We start from the raw sequence: 23,631 nt of genomic DNA, 5'->3' as shown, positions 1-23,631 counted from the left end.
GCTTGTCAGCTGGGTGGACAAGTGAGGAAGAGGGATGATGACCGGCCTCTATTCTGATGTTCAATCCCATTTCAGTGAGTACCCTAGACAAGCCACTCCTGCCTGTAATACATCACCTCCACAACAATGGCACGCCTCGGACATTAATTAACAATATTAATCTCCCGTGTCCTTTGAGCCGCAATGTGCACTGTGCACATTGCGGCAAGCGGTGATGCAATCCCAATCTATATAAACGGTTGCCTTTTATCCAGGCAATAACGGCACTAAACAAATATCAATACACCTCTCAAATGGCCACTCAAACGTCCATTTTTATGGAGAAAGACGAACTTAAGGTAGGGTTAATTGAAAGTCAAATTCAAATTAATTTCCCCCCGACTAATTGCCTGAACCATTAGCTATTGAGAGCACAATATCGAGGGAGTGGGGGGCGGAGAGCTTGTAGCTGCTGATTGATCACTTGCAAAGAATATAGCGAAGAAGAAGAAGAAGGAGAGCAGGAGGAGGAGGAGTTACGAGGCTCTGATAAGTGGACCGGACCATCTCGGGCCGAGCAAGAAGAGAAGAGACCTGGATGTTCCTGACTGTAAAACAGATCAAAATGCTATTACCACATGCTTTGAACGCTTATTTATGTCCTGTCTGTGTGGGCTCGCTGATTTAGTGCCAGCCAAATGCAATCACTACACAAACAAGAGGTAGGAATCATCGGCTAATGGAAGCCCTAATTGAGAGGCGACCGCTTGTCATGAGGTAATTCTTCTCCGGGTTAAGATGATAGTCCCCCCCCCCCAGTGAGGAAGGCATCTTGATAAACAATCACTACCACATGCATTAAGGATGATTTAGAAACATTAGGCTCTAATAAATAGTGCCATCAGAGGAAGGAAGGGGACAGAAAAACAATGCCGTCAACAGATTATGCACAGGGCTAATTAACAAAACTAAAGCTTGCACGGGTGCCAGGTTCAAGTTCTCACCCCAGCCCTAATATCTTTTCAAAAACAAAAGGATGGTAATTTCTCTAAACACTGTCAGTTCCTAGAACAACAACAAAAATAACCTCTAAATTTACATATACAGCAAGTGCCGCCTTGACACTGACTGCTATTGATCCACTGCCATTGAAATTGAGGTATTGACCATCAAATCAAAGCAGTCTGTGACTAAATCTTACTTATTTTACCGACAGCTTTCAAAATCTTCAGACATTCCTCCTATTTTTAGGGATTTCAAGAGTTTTAAAAAAAGACATAATATCTAACATTCGTCATCATTATTAGATTTTACATAGGAGGCTCACCTTTCCGAGGATCCTGCCGAGAAAGTAGTAATGCCTCGTAAAGGAGTCTCCAACCAGCATCTCTGCGGCGGGGTTGGGATACAGCAGGCCCTCATTGGTCGTCTTGAAAAAGCCCTGGTTGGGATTGAAGCCCGACTTGAGCAGCTCATTGAGGAACTCGCGAAAGATGCCGCCACCGTCAATGCCTGCCTCGTCGAGACCGTGAGCGTTCAGCAGATGGACTCTAATCCTTTTCTTCAGGTCCGGTTCTAACGTAAGGACACAGCATGAGGAGGAATTTATGAAGGTACAAAAAAAAAAAAAAAAAGAAACGAGATAAAGAAAACATTGTCTAATAAAGTTAATGGTCACAATAAACTGTGACTTTGTCTTTCCTCTGATAAATGTCAGTAATTACTCGGTCATTTTACAGCAATTTCCAGCAGGGGAAAGGAGTCCAACAGTCAAAGCTGATGGTGTCTTCAATGTCTAATAACTGATGGTTACATTGCCCACTCTGGGAAGGTTTTAATCCCACAGTCATCCACAAATTTCACAGGACTTGCACATAACTTCAAGTTCATATTCATTTTTAACAATAAATCAGATCCACTTGACACCTTAAAGCTACTCACATGGGTATCATCCCTAAAATGAAATTATTGAGCAAAAGTCAGAAACAACATGTTAATGAGAAACACATCAGTCCTTGTGATAATCAAAAACACACATTTTGTCACACAATCGTTCTGTAGCTTTTTAACTACAGTTTAACAAATTGCTATTGCTGCCCTTTTAAAGTAGGAGGCTAAATCTCCTGTAAATCCCTGTGAAATATAACCTTAGGCTTTATCCACAGACAGCTCATTTCTAACACTTCATTTATTGATGATCTGGAAAAACTACTACCCTACTACACGGTACATATGATAGTATAATATATAACTTGTACTGCAGTGCCGTTTTATTTTATGTCCAGCGTATTCCCTCTTAGTCACATCATTTCCCAGTATATGCAATCATACAACTGATCTCATTTTACCAACTTTTTTATAATATAAAATCATAATGATATCAAAATCTGGGCAATTACTGGGATTATTTTATTTTAGTTTTGCTTAACATTTTAGCTAAACACACAACCTTTACAATGTGTTGTAGTAACAAAAGAAAACTGACTGAATATACTATGGATGGTGCTTTTTTTTGTGAGACCTAACATAAGTAGTTTTAACAGCATTACAGTATTTTTTTCTACTTTATTTTGATTTAACCAAGACATCCACTTGAGTTTGAGAATCTATCTTGCAAGTGAGATTTGGCTCAGACTGCAGCTCATAAACCGTTGTAAATAAACCAACAATTAAATGCAAAAAACACCACTAAAACATACAATAAAACAATGAGTTAAAGCACATGACGCATTCCTAACAGACAGGATGAAACACGTGGCAGGAGAAGCAGTGAGCCTTTAAAAACACAAGACGAGAATTCAAAAAGTATGTTACAAAAGCTTTCGAATCTTTGTAGAAGGAATTTTTATAAAGCTGGTCCAATACAATGACTTCTAACCTTCACATTGCTTTTTCCAAATTGATCAAGGTTAAATTTGTGAATAATTCTGTGGAACATTTTATTTTTTACTAACACTTCATCAGTGTTATCCAGTTGATGATTGATTGATTCAATACCGCTGTATTTTTCAACTCTATTGTATTAACTAATTCAGGGAGAGTTCACTTACAAGGTTTCACCCTCTTCTCCATTACTTATTCTTTAATGCTTGGACTAGCTGTGTTAGCTGAAAAAACATTAATTGAAAAGATAACCTGCAAGCCCAATGACCTGACGTTGCCGTAAATAGAGAAAACTGATGAAAAATGTCAAAATGTAATTCGAAATCTAGTGTATCATGTTGTTTTTCTCAATGAACATATTTTGCAAGAAAGCACTTTCTTGACCTGCAGAATATTCAAATCAAATTGTATAAAAAGGTCATCTTTCAGAATAATTAATGTACAGTGATAAATCAAGGCAGCTATAACTTATAGACACATAAATGATATAGATCATGTCTTCAGCCCAGGTCGCCTACTACTCTTTTTAATCAGATTGCCCCCACCGAAGTGCCCTTTCAAATTCAAACACAAAAGAGGTGACTTAAAATAATTGATTCTGCTTTTATGCGATCCATTATAATAATCGGAACCACAATTATGCTTTACCGAAATTCAATACTCTGCACAAGGAGAGAGCTAACCTTCATCTTTAATGCTAACCGGAAGCTTGATCCTCAATATTAAGATTTTATAGAGCATCACAGAGAGTTTCAGTAACAGTGTCAACATTTACTACAACTACACATCTTGAAAATTAACAAGGGGAATAACAGAGCGACTACAGCCCATTTTCCAAACAACAGTGTGCTGGTCTCACATATACGTATTTAACACAACAAATAATGAACATGTAAATATGTGATGTAAGCCATACCGTTTTCTGGAGAGAGTTTATCATAGGCATCTTCATAGATGTAGTTGCGCCTGATGGTGACATTGATACCATCAGGGAATGGCCCGTCCCCCTGCACGTCCCGTTTGTCAGCATAGATTAACCTCTGGAAGATCTACAGGACAGGTGTAAAGCCCAGTGGCAGGGTCAGCGACAAATCCTTTTAGTTGTAAAATGTTTAAATCCGAGTATAGATTCTACTTTTTATCATTCATCCTTTGTCTTTGGCCTTTTTTAAATTTTTTTGCAGATCGTAGTTCTTTATTGGTAGTTCAGAGACTGTTGATTTAAATAAAAGGTAAAATAATGGCGTCTGATAAAGTGTCTGGGGCATAATTCAGACAGAAAAACTAAAATGACAGGGACATCATCTGTAAGCTCTAGCAGCTGATATTAAAATACTACGCTAAAATGAAGGATGTACACATCAGTTGGATGTTTGCCCAACATCCTGTTGCTAATCCTGACAGAACTGATCAGTTACCCCATTTGCCTCCCTAATCTATAAATAGCACCCACAACAATACTTCATAATACTAATAAAATTATATAGATTGTATCAATACACTATCCAGGATTCAGTCACACTCTGTGTGAAGCATCACATTATATCAACAGGCTTTTTTAAAGAAGGGAAGAATCACACAGTGTCATTATGTACTACTACTGTAGTAAAAACTGGATGTTACATGTATAAAAGCATGCATTTTAGCATATACAGAATCTCGATTGTACACATATATATATAATTTATAGCACCCTGATTCTGACGGCAGTAACAGAATTCTTCAGAGAACCCTGCAATACTCCTTACAGCACACAATGTTTTTTGTGTGGGACAATGTGCAGTACCTTGACTCGCTCCTCGAAGGGAACCACAAAAGGGAGCTCTGTGAGGATGGCCAGATGTCTCTCTTCAGACACAGACAGCTGCGGAGGCTCTAAACCAACTGCAGAAAGACAGACAAAATTCAGCATGTTAAGAATGTTTCCTGAACAATCAGTCAGTCTCCTCTCCTGGTGTTTTGCTCCAAAAATAATTTTAGTATTTTACGTTATTTTTTAACAATTATCTGAAGATTTGTTAATGTACAAGTTATGAAGCTGTGAATTCAAGCTGAAAAGAAAAACAAGTTCATAAAACAGTGAAAACGAAATCTGCAAGCATCTCAAACTCATCAAGAATAGCAGTCTAATAAATATTTGGATTATGGAAATTATGCAAACATAAAACATTCCTATCTTATAATGGTTCTATCATCAATAAAATGTTGACTTAATAGGAAAATCTTGACTTCTGGACCTTCATTTTAATTAAGTGACATTTTAGCTTCCTAGAAAGATTCTTTTCTCCTCTTCCACAGGGGTTTAAAGGTCAGGGTCAAGTACAGGTTAACAGAACTGAATCGGACAGGGATTAAGAGCCTTACTCAGGGAAACTTTAGCTGAAGGAATACTTTCCAACAACAGGTGTCCTCTGCGTGTAACACTCATCTAACAGTACCATTACCTTCCTCTCTGCTGCACTCTGTAAGTAAGACCTAGCCCACTGTTTACAGGCCAGCCATTAAAGACATTTCCATCCTACACCCTTTTAATTACACCCTTTTAATTAACCCAACTGTGAGCTGCCCATCCAGCTGCCGGGCTTTATCCATTAAGCTGATGTTTATTTTGTATTAAACTCAGGGTTTAGACTGTTTAGCCCACAAAAAAAATTGCCACAATAGCTAAACCGCTCTTCACCCTCCTCGCTTTGCGCCCACTGCAGCTCAATTATTCTGCTCAATTAGTCAATCTGATCTGCATTTTCCCATCAGGTTTCCATCTTTGAGGAGAAATATGGCCTCGGAGTGGTCAATACGTTGCTCATTTATCAGCCATGGGCCTGTCCATTTAAGGAAATGAGAAAAGGCCAGACAAACACATGGACCAGATGTGGCTGAGTTCATCAGGTACTTTCACACTAATTGAATTTATCCCATACAGCCTCTGAGTGGGATTAGGTAGTTCATACACACATAGTTATCAGCTTGTTTTCACACCATACTTCACAGAAACCTGGGATGGTTCAAAGTGAGCCAGATGAAGCCTGCGTCAGTGCATTTTCCTCTGAGTGCTTAATTGAGTCAACCAAGAGAAAATGTAGTAATATATCTTTGTTAAAATGGGAAAGGTTAATGACTTTTCTGAGGTTTTTTCACTGTCCCTGTTAAGTGCTGTGAAAGAAATCTTTATATTATGAGGCATTTATTTACCAGCTAAGAAAGTAAATGATTCCTTGCTTAGGGAAAATCCTTTTCTAGTCTTTCACCGAAGGACAGTTCAATTCGCAGCCTCCTTCCCTCCATCTACTATAGATAGAAACTAGGCAGACGACTCCCATCTCTACTTATGGGAAATAATATCAATGCACAGCTCCACAGAATATGGGAAACAAACACGGGGAAGGTGACTTTGGGCAGCAATTAGGATGATTTCCTGGGCCATGTATCAAGCTGACACTAGCATTACTGTATAGGATACGTATAATTTGTATTCATTGCCAATAGAATAGCAATGTGCTCTACGGCGTTTCAGATGACAGTCTTGGAGTTGTTCTAGCCAATCACAAATATTTCATAGACTTTTCAAAGACACAGATAATTGTGGGATAAATGTCAAACGATTTAAATGTTTTTTCAGGTATATTTATGTTCATAGTTTGCACAAAAACATACAAATATTTATTTTCAAATAACTGGGCTACTCAAGGCCGACATACTCATAAGTTAATATAGTTTTTCAGGTCTTACTTTGTAGATAAAAGAAAAACAATGAACAGATTGAACTACCATCAAGTGTTGACTGAAGTGGTCCAATGCGGCCCATCCTTCGTGTTCTCCACACATGTCTTGCAGACGGGACATACAACTGGGTGACCTGGAGAGAAAAGGTAATGAAAAAGTTGAAGTTCCTGCCAGTGCCTATTGGTCTAGCTTAAAAACAAAAGATGACTAATGACACCTTTTAAAAGCACAAAGACATTTGTGTAACCAGGAAGTTTCTGACTTCTTTGTGTCTTACACTTGATAATGCAGTAAACACACTTAGTTGATGGCTGTACCTGATTTAAGTATAACTCACTATATGCATGTACTGGGGCAGGAACACTTCAGTATCAAACTAATTCAGTGATAGTTGTTAGTATATTCAATGTTATACAGCAAGAAGAGAAATTTAATAGTGAATTCAGCAAACTTGTAACAACAATGTAAAACGAGGCTCATGTTGCTGCCAGTTTAACTCAGTGTATCCATTGCAACATTATACTTCATGTTTCTTGTTTATCTGTTAACACAAGTAAAACATTTTTATGTGACATTTTCCAAAATACTTTTTTAAAGAGAATCTTTTATTGCTGTTCAAGCTCACATCCAATACATTAAGTCAGATAGTATTGTGTATTTGGTGCAAAGTTAGGCTATCAAGTGCAAGAGACAGGAGTCATTTTAGGTTTTTTTTTGTCTTAGATTCATAAATGAATAACAAAATAAATAGTTTTTTAATTTTCCGATTTTGGATTCTACATTGAATATGTTTGGATTGCAAATTATCATTACTACTTAATTAAATGGTAGAGCTAATGAAGCACACATAATAAGTTGCCATGTGGATGTCTAACATACCTCCTCCCTCAATTAAACAGTTGTTTACCTCTCTTTAATCTCAGTTTTAATCCTACCTAGGATTTCATCTTGTTTTTTTAGGGGAAAAAAAAAGAGAAAAAGCCATAATTTAATGAATATTCACTGGCTTTAACCCCTGTGACAGACTCGTAGTAGAAAGCTTTGTGAGTACAGATCCAGATTATCAGGTGTTTTATTCATGGACATTTTATTTCACAGTGAGGCTAAAATCTGATATAATATCACATCCAACAATGAACAAATACAAAATCTAAACAGCTGTGGCGACAATCAAGTACCTTATCTGCTCGGATGTTGACCTCCTCAGAGAGCCAGTGACCTGCTGGACAGAAGGGTCGTCTAATGTCGCGAGCTTTCACCATCTTCACCAAGTTAGTGATGACCTGGGTAGTAGATCAAACATACAGACAGGCACATCCATACATTAACATCTCTAATCAGATAATCCACTTCATTGTAAGATAAAGAAACGTACATTCAAGTACGGAATGAACACAACAAATGATAATGAGGTTTTTCTGTGTGTATGCTGTTCAACAGGATAAGGTGCCTTCGCTTAGAGGGGAAAAAAAAAAAAGCAATTTGAGAATTCAGCCATTAGTGCGCCATTTATGGGGAGTATAAAAGAAAAACGACCTGTGCCGTCCCTCAATGTCCAGTCTTGTTAATTACTGACGAGGTCTGCTGACATCAGCCATCGGATGGAGAATGTTAAAGGCGCGGCAGCATTGGTTCACAGCACTGCACGAACCAGCATGGCTTACGATGATATTTCACTTTGTTGTGGTTTTGTCACATGCCCAGAGCCCTCTCAGGTGACAATCGACATACGCTACGCTGACAACCTGCACTGAAGTGGTCACTTTTCTTTAGTACTCCCTTTTTTCTGCACGTTTACTGAGCAAACGTTTAGGTTCTTGCTACCTTCAACTGGTCATAATAGGCTCTGCTGTTGCTATGGCTAGTTGCCTTCAAACATCCGCTATATAACCTCATGCATGTCATTGCATGGAGATTCGTTAAGGGAGCCGTTACGTCTGCCAATAACTGTTACAGCCAGCCCATTTCCATATAATACTCAGGCTAGATTATTTCAATCGAAACGTTCTTTTCTAAAGCACGTCATTTTCATAGAGCGACAATCAATCTCGACCAATCACTGCGAGGCAACCAGAGTCCGCAATAATGGCAAGTGCAAAATGCTGTAAAAGGCGCGTGGCGATGGGTTTGGAGCAGGCCTACCCCCTGACTCTGGGAATGAATAAGCATTCCTTAATTAGCCCATCGGGTTAAGTGCAAGCCTTAATGGGCCTTTCCCAAACTCCAGCGTGACATCGCTCTCCAAACATGGCCAAGAAGAAAGTTCCATTAGCAATATTAATACAAGCTTAGTTGATCATTTTCATTCAATTAACTTCTTTCAATTAAATAGATAGCTCGACAATGGAGGTGATAAAAGATGGGGAGGGACGGCTGATGACACGAACCAAACATTAGCGTGTTAGGGGTCAGCAGCGTTAAACTGACTGTAAATCCCACCGTTCAATTTGGAAAATGCATTTCCCCTGCTCCCCACTTCTTTAATGGGTCGTTTTAGCTGACAGGAGGCCTTTGAGCAGATCTTTTATGAAAATTCCTGACGTGCTCTTCGCGTATTTGCCACCTTTCACAGAACTCCAGTGTTTCTTCTGTCAAAGACTAACAGCCAAGAACAAAATTGCTTAATTACCGTTTCCTTGATAGAGAGTGGAGGGAAGGGAAGAGTCAAAATGAAAGGAGAGATGTGGAATGAGAAAAAGAGCCGAGGAGAATGAAGTTAATGCTGTTTTCTGCCTCGTTTCCTCTGGGTAAATAACCAATGGATGACCTCCATGACAGCGCTCCACCTTGTCTTTGCCTGCTCATGCATACATGCTTGATTTCCACTAACACACAAGCATTAGGCCACTATGCTTCAGTGCACAGAGAGGCTACACAGGAATAATCCCTAATGTTAATGTGTCACATATCATGGTTTCTGCACTTCGCTATCAATGGAAAAGAATGGAAGAAAACTTGAATTATCATCATGAGATTTCATGAAGAATATGTCAGTGTGTGTGAGAACAACACGCATTGATGACACAGCTACTGAAAAAACATTTAGATTTTAGGTTTATGTTTCCACTGCTTCTCATACAGTACGTGACTTCTTTGAATGACTATTCATATCTACTCTATGCCGAAATCCGACACCAATATTGGCCGACAGATGTGGTTAAGACATGTGCAAATGAAAAAAGCTATCACATCCAGTATGGTCTGTACTCCAGGTGTAGGACACGCATTTTCAGATTTATTAATATTTTCAATTTTGAGGTCAGGATTTGACTCTTGACATAGTCCAGTAATTCTGGATTATATTTATCCTGATCATCTCTGGTTTGAAACATACAACATTTTTATCTAAGTACGACTGCTACTATAACTGTTTGAATGTTTCAAGCAGCTTAAGGTAAAATAACTACACTCTTGTGAAATACAGTGGTTGGTAGCTCAGTGTTAAACACAGTTGGAGGCAGAGTTCAGGCAGTTTTTTGTCACTAAGGTTTGTTGTGCGACGGACTGCATGAGATGTGTGTAGTACAATCTGCAAGCTTTGTAAATGATACATGCACACTAGATGCATCAGTCAAGAGCGTTGGGGATTTGCATCTCCATTAGGCTATCTGCTTGAAAGTGCCTTTAAGGGCAGGGAGAGCAGTGATGAGGGAGAGAGCTCAAAACTGAATGAGAGAGTGACTGGTATGAACCAGAACAAAGCAGTGACTAAAATAAATAAAAATGTACTGAACTAAAACTGTATTCCCTCCCGCCCGATGTGATGTCGATCTTGATGTCTCGGGGGATGGTTTGGCAGTGATGTGTGGCCCCGGGGGTATTAGTGTGTTTATGTACAGTATGGAGAGGCCTGTGTCGTATGTTATATGTATTAATTAATTAATTCATTATTAGTTATTTTAAATTTGACCTCCTGTTGTTGTTGTTATTATTATTTGTATTATCAGTTTGTGGATACTGCTAGAAACTGTGAATTTCCCCTTAGGGATGAATAAAGTATCTATCTATCTATCTATCTATCTATTAGTTGTGATACAGGCTGATGTAAAAACAGATTTAAATGCAGGAAAATTGAAAATACAATGACTCACCAGTTTTAGTTGTGTGGAAGCTAAAAGAATCTCCTGGTTGCATCATTTAATAGACAAACACATAACAATCCAAATGTATAAACAAATATTTATTTGTATTAGAAACATGATAATACAACAACCCGCATTTTAGCCCTCATTATCAGTGTCTAATGATTAATGGAAAGATTTTACCTGTTTGACATTTCCTGATTTCTTGATCTCTTTTGTGTTACTTATTTGGTGATTTATTTTTATTTATTTTTTTAATGTAAGAATGACACGTAAGACCATCGACATATATAAAGATGGATGACATGACAGCTCTCCAAAGGTCATAAAGTCCGTTGCCTCCATGTTAGTGGATGGAAAAAGGGCCAAAAAACAAAGATGGTTTCTGTAGTTTGGTTTTAATTAGTTATTTGAAACTATAAAAAGGGGGTTTCTGGTCATGATTGACAGCTGAGCCCTGCTCGCAATTGCTCTTTAATACTGCGGCGCGAAACCGATGCCATCTTTTACCATTCTGGCTCAGAGTCATATCAGGAATATTTTGGCTTAATTTTTGTACAGCGAGAGAAGTGGAGATGCGATGTCCATCTTTTATTTGTGGATGGTGATGTCTGTAATTGTGATGGTTGGGGCAGGTAGATGTATGGAGCCATTAGGCTTAAAGAGAGTAAAAAGCACTTGACAGATGCTTCAGTGAAATCATTAAACATAGTTTCTTTTAACATTAATGAATTACTTCTTTAGAAAGGAGTAGAGAAAGAATGATCTGTTGTTTCTTTTCAGGATGACACATTATCTAATAAATGAGCGGAGATAACAACCAAACACAAAATTGCTAGTGGGACCAAAGCCAATGTGTCATTAGCAAATTCTTTCACCTTTTCAATATCCTTCATCTCCGGCAAGGGCCCGCTTATACATTTTATTAAGGTTCCTCAGAGACTTGCAGAAAGACACAATAGTCCCTTTCAATTAGCTGCATTAGGCTCACATCTTATGTCTTATTCTGCTTGCATTTAGCAGGAAATCCAATTCTCTATTTCATATGTGTATGTTTTAATTTTCATTTCCTCCAAATAACAGGCCAATTCTTTAAGGGAGACAAAACTGACTGAAATTTTACTTTCTTCTAACATCTGATATATTGTTTTAATAATTAATTTATAGTTTTTGTAAATAAGCGCAATACTGTAAGTCAGTTTCCATATATTAAACAGGCGTGGCGGTATCTTCTGTAACATCGCATAGCTCCCTCCTGGAAAAGATTCATATTCTCACAGGTTTGTGTATCCAGCGGTTTTACTACAATAAATATTGTTACAACTGCTATCCATTATTTAATGCAGTCAGTGACACCCAAATCCTAGATAGGTTCTCAAAGGTTGTACTTCACTGGGTGGAGGGAGTTATCTTAATGATAATGTTGGCAGTGTGTGCAAACATACAAGAGCATACAAGAGCTATTCCAAAACCAGATTCCACTGAGAACCCTAACCCTAAGTGTTAGTTTTGTTTAAGAGCCACAGTATATACTCCTTTGCATTTGACTTAGGATTTTATTGTTGTGCCTTTGTCCTTCACAGAGTCAGAAAGGGACACCGCTGTTGACACTAATGAAGGATCCATACATTCTAATCGCAGCTGGTAAGAAAATAATAGCAGCACAGCACATGTGAAAAAAACTCACTCACCCCACTCTGGAGAAGCATCTGTGTGATATTTCCTTTTCTAATGGTGCTACAAAAAGAGCAGGGAGTGAAACTGACTCACATCTTGGTTTTTTTGGACAAACACAAAGCCAACAATTGATTTGCTGGTTCCGGAGCAGGAATATGGCTTGAAATTGTGTTGTGAAGTCAGTGCTACATGTTAAAGAGGATTATCTATCCATCAGAAAAAACACATTGTTTTGTTTGTGTGTGTACAATATGTTTGTGTGTATTGTGTGTTTATAAATCAACACAGCTATTTTGTCACACACATAAGTCACTGCAGTGACAATCATCCAATTTCTGCCTCTTAACAGGCTAAGCCTGCGATGGGATCTCGTCCCAATTTGATGTGTCAATAATACTTCCAGTTAGACATCCAATGGGCACCCTAATTAAATGCCTGAACCACCTCAACTGGCTGAAACTTTGCAGAGTGGTTACAGATGTCAAATCGTTTGTAGAAAATGTGTCTGTGTGTTTGCAGAGGTTGTGGGTCTTTACGAAAGATTTATTTTGTGTTCATGTTCCTAGACTCCTGCTCCAGGCTGTACTTATGTTCGAGTTTGGCCTTTATAATGTCATTCAGCAACCGGAACGCCTTGAAAAATGTCCTAGTCTGTGTATGTCAGTGAGCCCTGTAGTTGTGTAATGGAAAGAGCATTTTTGGCTTAGTGGATTTCAGCACCCTTGACTAGCTCTGCTTTGGTGGTACTGCTAGGTGGAATGTAAATAAAGTCAATCACCACAGTGGGAAATTCCACCAGTGTATAGAAGTGGCATAATGATGGTTAAGTATCTCCACATATGGTGTACGGACCTTGCTAAGGGGGTTTTTATGTTATTTCACCATTACACCTGCGGGGTTTTGATGTTATTACACCACCTTTTGCAGACCCCACCACCCCTCTCCTTGCTCAAGTGGCTGGATCTGTCAAGACTGATCTCAGAATCTGGGATGACCTCATTGAGCCAGGTTTTAACCACAATGATGCAGCCATTCCTGAAGGCCCTCTCTGCCTCGCACTTGGCATGAAGCAAATCCATTTTATTCCAAAGGGAACTTACATGATGGCAGGGAAGAGAGAGTCTGAAGGGACGCCTCAACTGCTAACTTGTCTTGGATCTCTAATGGAAGGATAGGATAGGCTGGCTTCATGTTGCACAATGAGTTTAATAATCCTAGCAAGTCAGACTAAATCTACCTATTATCACAAAGCAATGCTAGATTTACCTGCAGATGATCTCATCCCTACTGCTCTCTGCATTTGAACAGAACTTTACTTTGTAGCAGAGAAAGGAGTTTCAAGAAATACCACCATTCTTGAGGTTAAATGTATGTGCCGTCATCTTATTTCACATTGATGACACTTCTCCTAATTCACACCAAACATAGTGATTTCATAGGTAGACCTGTCGCGATATGCGATAAATCAATTAATCGCACGATAAATAAAATGAGCTCGATAATTTTTTCGGCCGCGATAATTTCCATTTACATGCTTGTTTGTTTTCCCTCTCTCCTCTCTCTACCAAAGAGACTGAGACCACTCCGGCTCGTAACCCAGGCTCCACCATGGTGATGTTGGGTGTTTTGGCACCACACTGTTTCGTGGACAGGCAACACCCACTTGACTTTTTCTGCACTTTTCCGCAGTTTTACACACAAACGCCTTACTAACAGTCGCTCGTTCCTTGCCGCTCTGTGTTGCGCGCTGGGGTGGCTGCCTCGCTCTCCCCTCCCTTCTTCCCGTTGTTCCTCAACTCAAACATGAACCGGCTTGGGATTGAACCGGCTTGATATGCTGTTCTCTGAAGCCCCTCGTGTTGTTAATTTATCGGATAGACTCTCTGAGAGGGGCGATCTAGTACTAAACTATTCATAGTAAATGAGCGAAGTGTCAATATTGAAATAGGATCTGCTCATCTCTTTTGCACTTTTTGTTTACAAAGGTCATAACTGGCAGTTGCCTGTAGGAATGTACAACTCTTATGTCTGACCTAATTGTTAATATTTTTTGAACTGCAATTTTGTCTACATCTCATTTTATCATTGTTTTGGTTGTGTGTCGGTTTTTAATTTTATCAGTGCATTTTTGTTAACACAGACTGAGACTTCATTTTATTATGTTTGTTGTGTGTGTTTTTATTCCAGTGCATTTTTTGTTAAAGAACAGAGTCATTTTTTACTGTATGGTTGTTTTGTTCTAATTCTTGTGGATATGTCAAATTCCTCCAAGTTCCTATTACTATTTTAGACATAAAAGCTATTAATTTTAAAGTGTACCTGCATTATTATGCATTATCTAATATATAAGATTAAATGGCTCGAAGACAATATCATCATTTATCGCAATAATTTCTGGAAACAATTTATCTACAGTAGTCAATTTTTTATCGTGCCAGCTATCATATTACAATTTGTTATCGTGACAGGCCTATTCATAGGTGAACAAAATTACCAACTTTAAAATCTCCCTGCAGATGCTTACATCCATAACTTGCAACAAATATGATATTATTATATTGAAAGAAGAGAGTGAATGAAGAGAGGTAGCAGTGATTGCAAGAACAAAGCAGCTAATCAGAGAAATACAATTTATTTTCAGCAGCAGTTAGGTTCTAAAGCACAAATAAACACAGCCACACCTCCGCACAACCAGGAGGAAGCCACATTGACGGATTGCTGTGAATGCAGCTGCTTTATTCCATAACCTTTGTGTTTGTGTCTGTATGTAGCTCAGCCCCACCCTTGAACACACACACACACCTGCCGCTCTATATCTCCATGACACTACTAGTGAAGAAGGACAATGTAACCTGCTTGCTTGTGCTACATTTGAATGTTGATTTAGAATTTGTATGTCAATGTTATGAACAAAGCCCTGAACTCTCTTTAGAGGTCCTCACAAGTAAAGTAATACAAATGTATGTGGCAGGGAAATTGTATCTGAGGGGGTAAGCCTTCCTCACCACATCAATTACTGTGGCAACACAGTAACAAAGAGAGCAGGCCGTGTTTTTATATGTGTTTATGCGCAGGCAGTTTGGGGTTGGAAGAGTAACAAATGAGGACCAAGGACCAAGAACAAAAACAGACCATAATTGACACTGCATCCACTTATCCTCAATCTTCCTTCCCAGGTGCCATTTGTTTTGGAAATATGGCCATTGCCATGTTGGAGCCAACGCTGCCAATCTGGATGATGGAGACCATGTGTGCCAGGAAATGGCAGCTAGGTATTTACAAAGCCCTGCTCAGAACCTATAACATGTACTCACACAGAAATTATACATTATGCATGTGGTACATATCCCTACAGCACATGAATAATAAATGTGCTTTCTGTGACTAATTCTGCATTCCCAATTATGAGTTTCCGACATATAAATGGCGTTCCATGTAGAAAATGTCTACTTTCAACAAAGCAAATTTCTCTGATTAATGATAAAAACTATGAATAGATCAAACTAAGGCAATTTGTTACTAAACAAATATACAGATAAAGCAGGAATTTTGTCTGTTACTAGCATACTAAATAGTTATTGTCTCATTTACATATTATACATACACTATTACTTAGTGACTTGACAGTGCAAATTGTCACTCTTTCATCATGCTGGATATTTTCTATACAGAGGCTTCCTGAAGTCTTTGATGTCATGAGTTTGCTCCTTCAGTCCGCTGTATATGAAGTCTAGGTCAGATAAAAAGAATGAGAGGGGAACAGGATATTATGGTGTCATATGCTGGCAGGTGGAAAGCACAAGTCTTCATTACAGACAATAGAAGATGTACAGCAGCTCAGTGATGATGCACTGATAGAGATCTGCTTATCTTGGAAAGCCTGCCCACACCTTCAGTTTCTCATCTCTCTGTGTGTTTCTGTCTGTGGCCCAGGCGTCGCTTTCCTACCAGCGTCCATTTCCTACCTTATTGGAACCAACATCTTCGGCACATTGGCGCACAAGATGGGGAGGTAGGGAGGGAAATTATCCTTATCTTCTGTCTCTCTCTCCCACTGTGGATGTGATATCTGTTTCCGCTCCTCTAAATGAGTTTTCAGTGTTTTTAGTGTTTGTGAGGCTGGCTTTATTGAATCCTTGATGATACAGGGCAGCCATAATTTCTGTGTGCACGTCTTCTCTTGGAATAGTTTCAGGGTTTGTACAATCACAATGTTCTTTTGTTCTTGAGTACTGCCATAAACCTTTTTAGTATCATAAACCAATCCTCTTTAATGTACAATCGGGACTTTCAATTTCACAATATAACCTTATCAAAGTACTAGTATACTATTGCTTCTAATGCTGTTGACACTGCCAGTAGCATTTTACAGAACACAGAGGTATTACGTAAAAATTAAATATATATTTTATTTTAACTTTAGTATCACATAAAACATGCTACCTTTTTAAAGCAATTTCACATTTCGAAATATAATTTTTCTTTATCCATATTCCAACTGCCTTGATTTTCTTACAAAATTTACTTTGCCTATTCAAAATCTGGTTTTATGGGGCAGGGCCTAGAAGCATGATTTGTGACAGCACAAATAGTTTGGAAGTCAAAAGTGTAGTATGCCACTGGCTCCTAACCTTTTTCCTTAAGGGAAGTCCTTTTCTATCATTTAGTAAACTGATGTCCTGTTTAGGGAACTTTGTAGCAACCGATAATGTAATAATGGCCAATAATGTAATACGTGCCAATAATGTAATAATTTTGGCCATTTTAAATGTAATAAAGCCAATAACGTAATAACTTGCCAATAATGTAATAACTTTTTTGAGCCAATAAGGTAATAACATTTTGCCAATAATGTAATAAGTTATTACGTTATTGGCTCCTTTGAAATGTAATAACTGCCAGCCGATAATGTAGATAATACATAACCGCTGGGAGTTCCCTATTGTATTGCCTTGAATTCTTTCTTTCTTACCTATTTTTAGGGCCCCTCTTGACTGCGTTTTTGCCCCCTGAACATATACGAAAACTCAATTCTATTTGGCAAAGTTGTCAGGCCTGGTTGAAAAATTTTATATTCTATGCGTCGCTTTTGGGTCTGCCACTAGGTGGCGCGCTACTATTGAAAAAGTATTTTGACTTTTTGGCTTACTTAATACACTTCTGCATAGGTTTGTCGCACATTCAAAAACGCTTATATCCAGGCGTTCGCGTGCATGGAGCTGAATCTCCCCATATAGGCCGGGGCCCACTTTCCGCCTATAATTTTCTTCGTTAGAGCTGCGAAATGTCCTTAAACTTTACTTTTCATGTTCCCCTCCTACACGCTTTGTCGATTCGCCACGTAATTTTCACATAGCACCTGCGGGGATCATCCTGGCAAAAAAAAAGAAAAAAAATAAGAACGCTATAAAATTAAGACTTCCTGTAATTTTCGGCTCCAAAAAGTAAGCTGAGACCATTTCTCCACATTGGTATGTCTGATTGACACCAAGCCTTGCGGTCCACTAGTTCCCCATGTCTTCCTTACGGCATCGGGGGACAATTTCATCGCCAAGGTGGCGCTCTTTAAAATGAAAAACGTTTATATCTCGCATCGGCACGTGTGATTAAACAAAAGTATTGTACGATGATTGCCCATGGCTTCCCTTACGCTCACCTAAAAAGAAAAAAAATCCACCGCCACTGGGTTCGGCGCCCTCTGGTTGGCATGAAAACATCACTGTGTGGAGGCACCGTACATAGTTATGAATTATGAAATTCACAGGGCACGTGTAGACTGGGTGCCAGTAGCCTCACATTACCAAAAAATTTTGACACGTTTTCGTGTTTTGTAGCCCCCCTACAGGCCTTTTAAAAAAGCCAGGCCCTGCGCGCCACGTTCATCAATGTGCTACGGAAACTCCGGTAAGGGCACGTGTAAACGTGCCGAGACGTACAAAAAAGGCCTCTTGGGACCCATACCTCAAACCCCACGGGCAGTTGGCCATTTTCATTTTCACTTTTTGCCGTTGTATTGAACCGAAACCTCCTAGGGCAATTTATCGCTATCTACTTGGTCATACAGGGTCAAAAAAATTAGTGCTGATTAAAAGTTGTCGCCTATTTGCTGCATGTACATTAAAGGTGTGGTCCGTGGCGTTGGCATCAAAGTCAGCATTTTTTTTGACTTTTTCTGTCATTTTCTGTGATTTTTCGTGTTGTATTTGAACGAACCCTTAGGGAATTATAGGATCTGGCTTCAAAAATTGGTCAGTACAGCAAAAAAAAATTGCGTGCTGATTAAAAGTTTGTGCTGTTTGTGCACGTTACGTTGAAGGGCGTGTCCGTGGACGTTGCCGTCAAAGTTTGGCCAGGTTGAATTGGAATCCAAACTGCCTGATGCCATTTCTGGCATTTAAGGGCTTCTGTTTTAACTAACTCCTCCTACAGATTTTATCAGATTGACTTCAAATTCGATCACTGCCATCTAAACACATTGGTGATCAAAAGAAAAAAACGTGACGCGGCCGCAGCACACCCCAAGTTGCGTGGAGTGCGAGGGCCCGCCCAACGCTGCTTGCAGCTTTAATTGTCATTGTGATTGGTTGTTACCATTAGGGTTTGTATCAACACTATGCATCGATACAAATCACTGCTTTAAACGTTTATTTTACTCTATACGGGACCTTTCTGGGCATCAACGTTAGGGCAGCTCGCAGGGTTTTAAGGTTGGGGCTCTATAAAAACGTAGCGACTAGATCGCTGGCACAGCACTAAACCTAAGTGTGGTCAGGCTTTGCTATATGAACGTATAAAGTGCTGCTGTTTCTGTTCCGACTGAGGATGGGCTGAGCTACACACAACAAACAGTGCACCTTCGACACAAAATCTGCCAATGCGCACCTTCTGCAGGATTGTGCGGCGGTGCTTTAAATGGAACCCATGTGAAACAATCAGAAAATAACGTTTTATTTCATTTGATTCATTGCTTTGTTCTTGGTAACGGTGCTCCCTCATTTGCTGTCTACCTTGTTCTACTATTGCTGCCAACTTTGAATGGTGGAAACAGCTTTGAAAGATCCTGATCAGTATGCCTTTTAAGAATAACTTCATTAATAGCTATATTGCTGTATATCTTGATCTTCACTGGTCATGCAAGTGATGGATAAGTCATGTTTTACAAACCTCATTTATGTGTTACGTGAGGTTTGGTAACTGTCAAATTCTCTAAGCAGAAAGAAGATTAGAAGAAAGGTGAATAATGACATGTCTTTGAATATGTTTTATCGATCACAACCGACTAGGTAGTAGATTGTGTGAAGTGCTTGTTACTTTGACTATTAGCACCTGTGTCTCTGTTTATCCAGTATTTAAGGTATAGCTAACAGTTGGTTCTCTTTTGCCCTTCTTGCTCTTGATCCCTTATATCTATTTTACACCTATATCCTTTTCCCACAAACCCCCCTTCTGTTCTTTCACCATTTTACCTTTTACTTTCCTCCTGATTGTTTTCCACAATCTCCTTTATACTTCTTTACTCTCTTCCTTTTACTCATCTGTGTACTTCCTACACACTCTTATACCCCCAATCCTTTCTGTGTACGATCTCTTCCTCCTTTTATTCATGTACACCCCTTCCAATGTTGTCTCTCCCTGCCATCTCGTCCTCATCTTTCCCATCTTAATCTTTCCTATACCTATCCATCTTTTCTACCTCTCTTGCATCCTCTCTTCCTCTGCAATTCTTCCTTGTCCTCCCTCCTTCTCACTGTCTCTCTCCCTGCAGGGCAAAGTGGCCCAGACAGCTTGTATGTCAGCCTGCAAACATCTGTCCACATCACTAATGCAGATGCTACTGGACACAGAACTCAAACAAATCAGCATGGGGGCCATTCAGCAATTCAACTTAGATGTCATTCAGTGTGAATGTAAGTAAAAAAATAACCGTTATTTTCATTGAGGTTATCATTTAATATTTTATCTACAGGCCTTCCAATAAAAATGGAATCCTGTGCTCAGACTGACCAGTAAACTTTGTAAGACGAATGTAAGTTTCTTTTTTTAGTTAAAACATCATACAGCAGAGGCTAAAGGTAAGAGTGGAACACCAAACTACAGCATTAACAAACAAGCTGACTAACCCGACTATCAAATTGTGACACCAAGAACCAAATCAAATTACGAAATTCCCAAAGATTCCAACCCCTTATAGTGTTTAAAAGTGTCCAAGCTTAGTTTAAACGTGGTACAGCTGAAATTAAATTTAGTAAATGTAAAGGTATGCATGCATACATCACCACACTCAATGCCACATTGAAAGATTAGCCTGTGGCAATGTAGACTTGTAGCCACTTCCTATTTAAAATTTCTTCTTATTGTCATTTGCCCAATGAAGGTCAGGACCGAAACGTCATAAATAAATGCAGCATTGACCCGTGCGAACCATACAATTTGTACCGGCCTCAAAAATACAAAATTGGACCATTCAAGTGGCTAGCACGTTGTTCCTACTTCATAAAAATCCTAACTTTCAGTTGGTGAAGGTTAGGATTTTCCACAAACATTTTATTCCAAAAATGTGTTCAGTTTTAAAGTTTTGTTACAGTTTTAATTCAAACATTAATTTTAATTTTTTCACACATTCATTTTTTTTTTATAGTTAATAGTTATAGTAACAATGAAATTTAAAGTGTCTGGTTACTTTTATTGAGATGTATTTTAATATTTCTTACACTCAGCTTTTAGTTGAATAACTATAGACCACACTGCCTACTTTCTTTCAATGTGGTCTCAGAACAGTCCATTCGGAGGCACAGTTCTTGACTCTAGCTATGTGTACTGATTTCTGTCATTTTTAAGTAATTATTGTCTTTCTGTTGTTTCCTCTCAGTGTTTGCCAGTTCAGAGCCGGTCCCTGGCTTTCAAGGAGACACACTCCAGCTGGCTTTCATTGACCTACGACAGGTAAAACTGTCAGTGAGCAGTGGAGAGGAACTGAATTTACTTGATACTCTCTTTGATATTGTCATTCAATTACATGAATGTGCTTTCTAGAATTTTCCTGTAATAGTTCCTTCCATTATTCTACATCACAACTGTTACCAGTTGATTTATATTTAGTTACAAATTCCTTTCTGTAGCTTTAATGTGTTCCTGCCTTTTTCCACTTCTGTTTTTACTTCTGAGCTGTCCCACATCTCACCTCTGTATATCACATCCAACAATATTGTGTTTCACTGGCCGTTTCTCTTCCAGACTTGTGTCTTTGTGTGACCTTTTCAACTTTCACCTGTCCTACAGTTCACCTTCTCAAGAAAATTCCTCTTCCCACACACACAAGCACAACCCCCTTCCTCACTCCATTTTGTTGTAAACACCAGTGGTATGTAAAGTGTTGCTGGGTCTCATTGACTCGTTTCTGTGTTGACCTGTTAATCTGAGCCTGAGGTGGAGGCTTGGCTCTGTATCTAGTCCAGGTCACAGCACTATATGGAGGGAGTGTAGAATATGCTGCAGTAAGGCTGAAAACTTAGATTTATACAGTTTTAACAGCATTTTAGTTAGTTCAAAAACATACAATATGAAAATAGAGAATTAAAAAGTTATATGACGCTATAAAGGTCAAGGAGCTTCTGCCATCAGTCAACTCTCAATAGATAGGACAACTGAGACAGGATCTGGAAAGATGAGATCTGGACCACATGGTTATTTTGAGAGCTTTAAATAACATGCAACATTTGTGTGTAAGTCTTTGTCATAGTAAGAAAAAGCAGGGATGGTCGTTTACTCATCTGATGTCCTGTGGGTACGAATGTCACATGCTGTTGGATTTGCTTTTGGTTTACTATAATGCACATTTTCGTTTCTCTTTTAACAGATTTCACCATTGAACTAGTAACTGCATTATCACCAGACTCCCTTGAAAAACTGCACAATTTTGAGTCCGTGAGGGGAAATTTTATAAACTCTAAAACGCTGTCTACAGCAAATTCCTATTTATGTGGGCCTTCTTGCAAATTTGGTAAAAGTTATACATTAACTTATTTCACTCTTTGTGTAAAAAACATTGCGTCTATTTGTCGGAAAGCAGGCCATATACACTTTCATAAAGCTTAGGACTGTCCCAGATTAAGTAATTTAGTACTAGTTATAGGGAAAATACAGTTGACACACTTCTAGTTGATGAATTCCAATTAATTGCTATGGCAACCTATTAAGTCTTTCAGTTAGTTGACAACATATATTAAGAATGTTTCCTATTCTAATTGAATAAAGTTGTTTTTAAATTTAAAAGGGTTTAATAGAAATTCCGCAGGAAAACAACTGCTCATCAACTCAGCACAACTAATGAAAATAAATGAAATAACGGAACTTTGTCTGTATATTTACTATAATTTGTGCCAAATTATAGTTTTTTTTCTGGGCAACTTAGGGAAAATTCTTAGAAAATTACAGATCTGAAAAATAAAGGGTTTCCTCAAATTCAAATATAAATGAAATAACTAGAAACACATTTTAACTGTAGAATGTAAATTTCAAATTAATTCACTTTGCTCCATTCTAAATTCTATTTCTAAAACCCCCAAATTCCTAAAAAAACACAAAGGACATGACCTCAGTGGTAGCTACAACCCTAGCTGGGTTTGTTTTTGAGTGGAGCATAGTTTCCTACAATGCAGCTCAATAGACAAGATGTGTCCATGTTCCCTTTTATACAGGCTGCCTGGTTGACATGTTAATCCTAGCCTTAGGTAAAGGGGTTGGGAGGCATCCGCAGGCTGAGGTTACACAGAGGTCAGCCTTTTACTTTCCCTTCATCCTATGGCTGCTGATTTTATAGCTATAACTGCTTTTTAGATCGTATTCTGTAACCATTTAGAGTGACTAAAAGTCAAACATTTAGGTTGACTGATGTGATGTTGATAACAAACTCATTTTGAGTATTTACATGAAAAGATTTGTGTGCTACTATGTTCCACGTAATTAGTAATTAAATGCATATGAAAAGTAATATTGTCTTTTTTTAAGTAGCCAGTTTAATAATTTGAAATTGGCTTTATGATCTAAGATAAGATAGACTTTATTGATCTCACATCGGGGAGATTTGCTTGAGTATGGAAAGTGGTACCCATGTAGACCACGTCCTGATGTACAAAAAATCCTCTTGTAGCCATATCCCAAACCCAACAGAAGTCGGCCATTTTCGATTTAGCGGCCATTTTTAGGGCCCGAGCACTGAACGTGCGAAGGCCCTATTGTAATTGAAGGAATTCTTTTTCTTTTTCTTTTTCTTTCTAAACAAACGCAT

General features: G+C 38.6%; 1 protein-coding gene and 1 long non-coding RNA gene across 3 annotated transcripts in view; one reads left to right on the top strand and one right to left on the bottom strand.

Moving 5' to 3' along the window:
• The window catches only part of ube3c (ubiquitin protein ligase E3C), a 42,790-nt gene that overhangs the window by 6,094 nt on the left and 13,065 nt on the right, over window positions 1-23,631 (bottom strand). For both annotated transcript variants that reach the window (XM_035679191.1, XM_035679268.1), the window contains exons 15-19: window positions 7,764-7,868; window positions 6,631-6,718; window positions 4,649-4,746; window positions 3,779-3,911; window positions 1,307-1,554 (exon numbers count right to left, since the gene is read on the bottom strand). In XM_035679191.1, coding sequence (XP_035535084.1) covers window positions 1,307-1,554; window positions 3,779-3,911; window positions 4,649-4,746; window positions 6,631-6,718; window positions 7,764-7,868 — 672 coding nt within the window. The remainder of the gene's footprint in view (window positions 1-1,306; window positions 1,555-3,778; window positions 3,912-4,648; window positions 4,747-6,630; window positions 6,719-7,763; window positions 7,869-23,631) is intronic.
• LOC118341146 lies at window positions 12,246-16,456 on the top strand. The gene is made up of 3 exons (XR_004797416.1): window positions 12,246-12,311; window positions 15,521-15,616; window positions 16,278-16,456. It is a non-coding gene; the product is annotated as an uncharacterized LOC118341146 (long non-coding RNA).

The sequence above is a fragment of the Morone saxatilis genome, unplaced genomic scaffold (genome assembly GCF_004916995.1).
Source record: "Morone saxatilis isolate NCDOM2014 unplaced genomic scaffold, NCSU_SB_2.0 Contig0, whole genome shotgun sequence".
Classification (NCBI taxonomy): Eukaryota; Metazoa; Chordata; class Actinopteri; family Moronidae; genus Morone; species Morone saxatilis.
Note: the sequence above shows the minus strand (reverse complement) of the source record. Positions and strands in the feature narration are given on the sequence as shown.